Raw genomic sequence first — 5,234 nt, 5'->3', positions numbered from 1 at the left:
GTGAACTCAGTGACTTTTTCCCTCGTTGCTAGCAGGGATCTCACTGAGGTCACAGCAGTTCAGCCCAGCTGGGAAAGCAGCCTCAGTGACCGCATGTAACCTAGATGATGTCACCACTAGTCACTGAGGCTGTGCTTGCAGCAGCTCATTCACTAGTGGTTCTCAGCCTAGATGGTCACATGTTGGCCCCATCCAGGTTGAAAACTATTAATCCCACAGACATAGATTACGGCGTGGGACAGAACGACTGACAGGTTATTTTTTTATTTTAGTTTTATTACCGATCATCGTTGGAATAGGTGTTATGTGATGTGATGGCGGAGCAGATCTCACTTGGCGCTGGTGTACTTGGTGACGGCCTTGGTGCCCTCGGACACGGCGTGCTTGGCCAGCTCTCCGGGCAGCAGCAGGCGCACGGCGGTCTGGATCTCCCGGGAGGTGATGGTGGAGCGCTTGTTGTAGTGAGCCAGGCGGGAGGCTTCCCCTGCGATGCGCTCAAAGATGTCATTGACGAAGGAGTTCATGATGCCCATGGCCTTGGAGGAGATGCCGGTGTCGGGGTGGACCTGCTTCAGCACCTTGTACACGTAGATGGCGTAGCTCTCCTTCCTGCTCTTCCTCCGCTTCTTGCCGTCCTTCTTCTGAGTCTTGGTCACGGCTTTCTTGGAGCCCTTCTTGGGAGCTGGAGCAGACTTGGCGGGATCAGGCATGATGGGACAGAGAAACGTCTCAGCACAAGAGAGAAGAATCCTGCTCTCTTGGCTCCTGAGTTTTTTTAGTTTTTTACCTCGTTTAATTGTTAATTCTCCCTTTGGAGCACTCACCATTGCGTAGCTACAGGATTCGGCACAAGAGCCGGGTTGTGTGGATGATACGGGGTCGGAGGCAGTGGTCACTTGCTCTTGCTGGACTTGCTGCTCTTGGTCTTCTTGGGCAGCAGCACGGCCTGGATGTTGGGCAGGACGCCCCCCTGGGCGATGGTCACCCCACCCAGCAGCCTGTTCAGCTCCTTGTCATTGCGCACGGCCAGCTGCAGGTGTCGGGGGATGATGCGGGTCTTCTTGTTGTCCCGGGCGGCATTACCGGCTAATTCCAGGATCTCAGCAGTCAGATACTCCAGCACAGCAGCCAGATAGACCGGAGCCCCGGCGCCCACCCTCTCAGCATAGTTACCCTTGCGGAGAAGTCTGTGCACACGACCAACCGGGAACTGCAGTCCTGCCCGGGATGAGCGGGTCTTGGCTTTAGCACGGACCTTCCCTCCTTGTTTGCCATGTCCAGACATCACTGCGCTCACAGTTATCAGCAGATAGAGAATGCTCTTGTGAGGCTCCTGAGTTTTTTTAGTTTTTTACCCCGTTTAATTGTTAATTCTCCCTTTGGAGCACTCACCATTGCGTAGCTACAGGATTCGGCAGAGCTGGGAGTAGTGTGGAGACTGCGATCAGCTGGGACTGGTGTCTTTCTGTCCTCGTGGAGCTCCGTGCCTGGATTCAGCAGGGAGAGAGTGAAGCTGCTGGCTGCCTGCCAACTTTCCTACAACTTGTAACCAATTCCAGAATGCAGATGATCCCGGGATAGGAAAGCTGGTGGAGTGTGCGGTGCTGGAGTTGTTCTGGAGATCTTGTGGTCCATGTGGAGCTGTAGGGCTACAGGATTCGGCAGAGCTGGGAGTAGTGTGGAGACTGCGACCAGCTGGGACCGGTGTATTTCTGTCCTCGTGGAGCTCCGTGCCTGGTTTCAGCTGGGGGAGAGTGAAGCTGCTAGCTGCCTGCCAACTTTCCTACAACTTGTACCCATTTCCAGAATGCAGATGATCCCGGGATAGGAAAGCTGGTGGTGTGTGCGGTGCTGGAGATGTTCTGGAGATCTTGTGGTCCAGGTGGAGCTGAAGGGGTGAGCTGGGCAGGTTTGGACTGACTGTTGGCATGTCCCCTGATTTCCCTGTCTTGTTGCACCCATGCCCTACCCCCCAGCAGTGCTGGAAGCACCCTTTATGGAAAGTTGTACATTTAACTTTGCTAAGCTGTGACTGTTCAGTCTTTATAGCTACAAGCTGAGTGTAATCATGGCCACTGCACTCTGTAAACCTACTCTTATGATTTCAAGGGACGATTTATTATTCTGGAATCATCCGCAATTTCTCATGGACTCCCCTTCTTGGAGCATGATTGCTAATTCAACAATTGAGCACATAAAATCCATTACTTCTGTGAAACCTGTGGAGGTGTACTGCAAGAGAGGAACTTACTTTGTAACATGAGATCAGATATGGCCAATTCAGCTGCTCTTTGTTTTATTGAGACCTGGTTGAATGAGACCATCCCTGATTGTAGTCTGGATCTACCTGGTTTTGTTATCTACAGAGCTGACCGTGATTGTGTAGCTTCAGGTAAACAAAGGGGGGGTGGGGTATGTCTCTACATCAACACTAGCTGGTGCTGTGATGTTAACATACTGGGAAAAGGTTGCTCTCCAGATCTAGAGTACCTTGCACTCAATTGTAGACCATTTTACTCTCCAAGAGAGTTTTCATCTATGGTTCTGGTTGCAGTATATATTCCCACCCAAGCATCTGTTAAAGCTGCTATTGGTGAATTAGCATGCAAAATATCAGAATGGGAGAAAGGATCTCCAGAAGCATTTGTGATTGTAATGGGGGACTTTAACAAAGGAAAACTCAACCTGGATCTCCCCAAATTTACTCAACATATAAACTGCTTCACGAGAGAGAACAATACGCTTGATCACTGCTATACAGTCATAAAAGGGGCCTACAGGGCAGTGAGGAGAGCAGCAGTTGGCTTTTCAGATCATTGTCTAATTCATTTAATTCCAGCCTACAGGCAAAGGTTGAAAACATCCAAACCTACAGTTTATACAAAGAAGACATGGTCTGAGGAGGCAAAATTGCAACTACAAGCATGCTTTGAATGCACGGACTGGGAGGTATTCCAGGAAACATGCTCGGGTCTGGATGAATGGGTTGATGCAGTGTCCTCATATATCCGTTTTTGTGAAGACACGTTTATTCCATCCAAATCTGTCCACTTTCGGGGAAACAACAAGCCGTGGTTTACAAATAAAGTCAGGTTGATCCGTAAGAGAAAAGAGGAGGCTTATAAAGCAGGCGATATTACTGAATTCAAGAAACTTAGGAACTCGCTATCTAAAGAGATCAAGTTAGCCAAACACGAGTATGCAAAGATTCTGGAGGAAAGGTTCTCATCAAAAGATAATAGATCTGCATGGAGAGGATTAAGAGAGGTCACCAATTATAAAAGCCACCCCACTATAGTGAACCCCAGCAGAAGTCTGGCAGCAGAGTTAAATGAATTCTACTGCAGATTTGAGGCAAGCTCTACACACAGTGGCTATTCATCTCTAAGCTCCTCAGTCTGTTCATATAAAGATCATTCATTGTGCAACACCCAAGTAGTGATCTCCGAGGCAGAGGTGATACACATCCTGAAGGGACTTAAGGTCAAAAAGGCACCTGGCCCTGATGGTGTATCTCCAATGTGTCTGAAAGTATGTGCTACCCAGCTTGCCCCTATACTGACAAATATATACAATGTGTCACTGAAAGAGTGCGTTGTACCTCAGTGTTGGAAAAATTCCACAATTATCCCTGTCCCCAAGAAAGTGGGATCCTCTGAGTTGAACGACTATAGACCAGTAGCACTCACATCTGTAGCTATGAAAGTCTTCGAAAGAATTATGATGTCCCACCTGATAAAATTCACGCAGAAGCTATGGGACCCGCTTCAGTTTGCCTATAAGGAGAATCGTTCGGCAAACGACACTGTCAATCTGGCACTGAAGTACATTTTGGATCATACAGATGAACTGCACTCATATGTCCGGATTCTTTTCATGGACTTTAGCTCAGCGTTCAATACCATTGATCCGAATTTACTTCATAAGAAAATGGTAGCTCTTGGAGTCCCTCTTAACTTATGCTTGTGGATTTATAACTTCCTGACAGCCAGGATACAGAGAGTAAAAGTTGGACCATTCATTTCGGACACCTTGGTCACAAACATCGGGGCACCTCAGGGGTGTGTTTTGTCCCCGTTACTGTTTTCTCTCTATACGAATGATTGCATCTCTTCAGCAGACTCAGTAAAAATCTTGAAATTTGCCGATGATATGACACTGATTGGTCTCATCAGGGGAAATGCTGAAGACTTGTATCGGAGTGAGGTGGAAAGAATATGTGACTGGTGTAAAGCCAATAATCTTGTACTCAACACTAAAAAAACTGCTGAGATGGTTGTGGATTTTAGGAAAGATCAACATGAGATACTTCCAATCTACATCCATGACGAAGTGGTTCTTAGGGTCACAGAGACCAAATTCCTTGGTGTTATCATCTCTCATGATCTTAAATGGGGGAAAAACGTGGATGCTGTTATAAGAAAAGCACAACAGAGGATGTTCTTCCTGCGTCAGCTGAAAAGATATGGTTTGTCTAAGAATCTGCTGATCTTATTCTTTAATGCTGTCATCAGATCTGTGATTTGTTCCTCTCTGATAGTCTGGTATGGGGGAGCCACTGCGCATGACAAACTCCGCTTACAAAGGACTTTCAGAACAGCAGAGAGAATTATAGGTTCCCCCCTGCCTAAAATCCAGGATCTTTATGATAAGAGTATTCGATCCCACGCATTGAAAATTTCATCCGATCCCTCTCACCCGGGACACTCCTCATTCCAACTACTCCCTTCAGGACGTCGCTTCAGAGTCCCCAAATGCAGCACCAACCGCCATATGAACAGCTTCTATCCACTCTCTGTTCAACAATTAAATCGTCATGTGTAGACTATATACTGTATCTGTCTTGTTAGATGTTACTTGTTGTATCTGTTGTTATATATTATGTTGCCTCTTTGCCACAAAGAATTCCTTGTATATATGTAATATGTACTTGGCGATAATAAATTTGATTTGATTTGATTTGATGTGAGAATAACTGTGTTTATTTTTAAATTAAATTGAAAACTGTGTTTAGTGTTATTTCTAATAAAGGACTTTATTCTTGCTGAGTCTTTATTTACCATGTAACTATAGGATTAGTAATGGATAGGTGTCTTATAGATGCCTCTCCATTACCCTCCTCTAGTATACATAACTCTCTTCCAGATGTATATACTGTAGAAACCCTGCTAACCTTATTAATATTCAGTGCATGCCCTCTCCTATCTCTTGTACTTGTGCTCTCTGGAATGCAA

The 5,234-nt window shown here is 46.3% G+C and overlaps 2 protein-coding genes across 2 annotated transcripts; both read right to left on the bottom strand.

The window, feature by feature from the left end:
* Positions 1–311: 311 nt before the first annotated feature.
* Positions 312–742, bottom strand: LOC141096917 (histone H2B 1.1). The gene has a single exon (XM_073583825.1). The coding sequence runs from the start codon at positions 708–710 to the stop codon at positions 330–332; it is 381 nt and encodes a 126-aa protein (XP_073439926.1). The 5' UTR covers positions 711–742; the 3' UTR covers positions 312–329.
* Positions 743–892: 150 nt separating this feature from the next.
* On the bottom strand, positions 893–1,285 carry LOC141096909 (histone H2A type 1-like). The gene has a single exon (XM_073583819.1). The coding sequence runs from the start codon at positions 1,283–1,285 to the stop codon at positions 893–895; it is 393 nt and encodes a 130-aa protein (XP_073439920.1).
* Between the last annotated feature and the right edge of the window lie 3,949 nt (positions 1,286–5,234).

The sequence above is a fragment of the Dendrobates tinctorius genome, unplaced genomic scaffold, assembly GCF_039654945.1.
Source record: "Dendrobates tinctorius isolate UK_male_01 unplaced genomic scaffold, ASM3965494v1 ptg000081l, whole genome shotgun sequence".
Classification (NCBI taxonomy): Eukaryota; Metazoa; Chordata; class Amphibia; order Anura; family Dendrobatidae; genus Dendrobates; species Dendrobates tinctorius.
Note: the sequence above shows the minus strand (reverse complement) of the source record. Positions and strands in the feature narration are given on the sequence as shown.

What these genes read in the sequence shown, in the direction of transcription:
- LOC141096909 (XM_073583819.1), bottom strand. Translation starts at nt 1,285, where the DNA reads ATGTCTGGACATGGCAAACAAGGAGGGAAGGTCCGTGCTAAAGCCAAG.
- LOC141096917 (XM_073583825.1), bottom strand. Translation starts at nt 710, where the DNA reads ATGCCTGATCCCGCCAAGTCTGCTCCAGCTCCCAAGAAGGGCTCCAAG.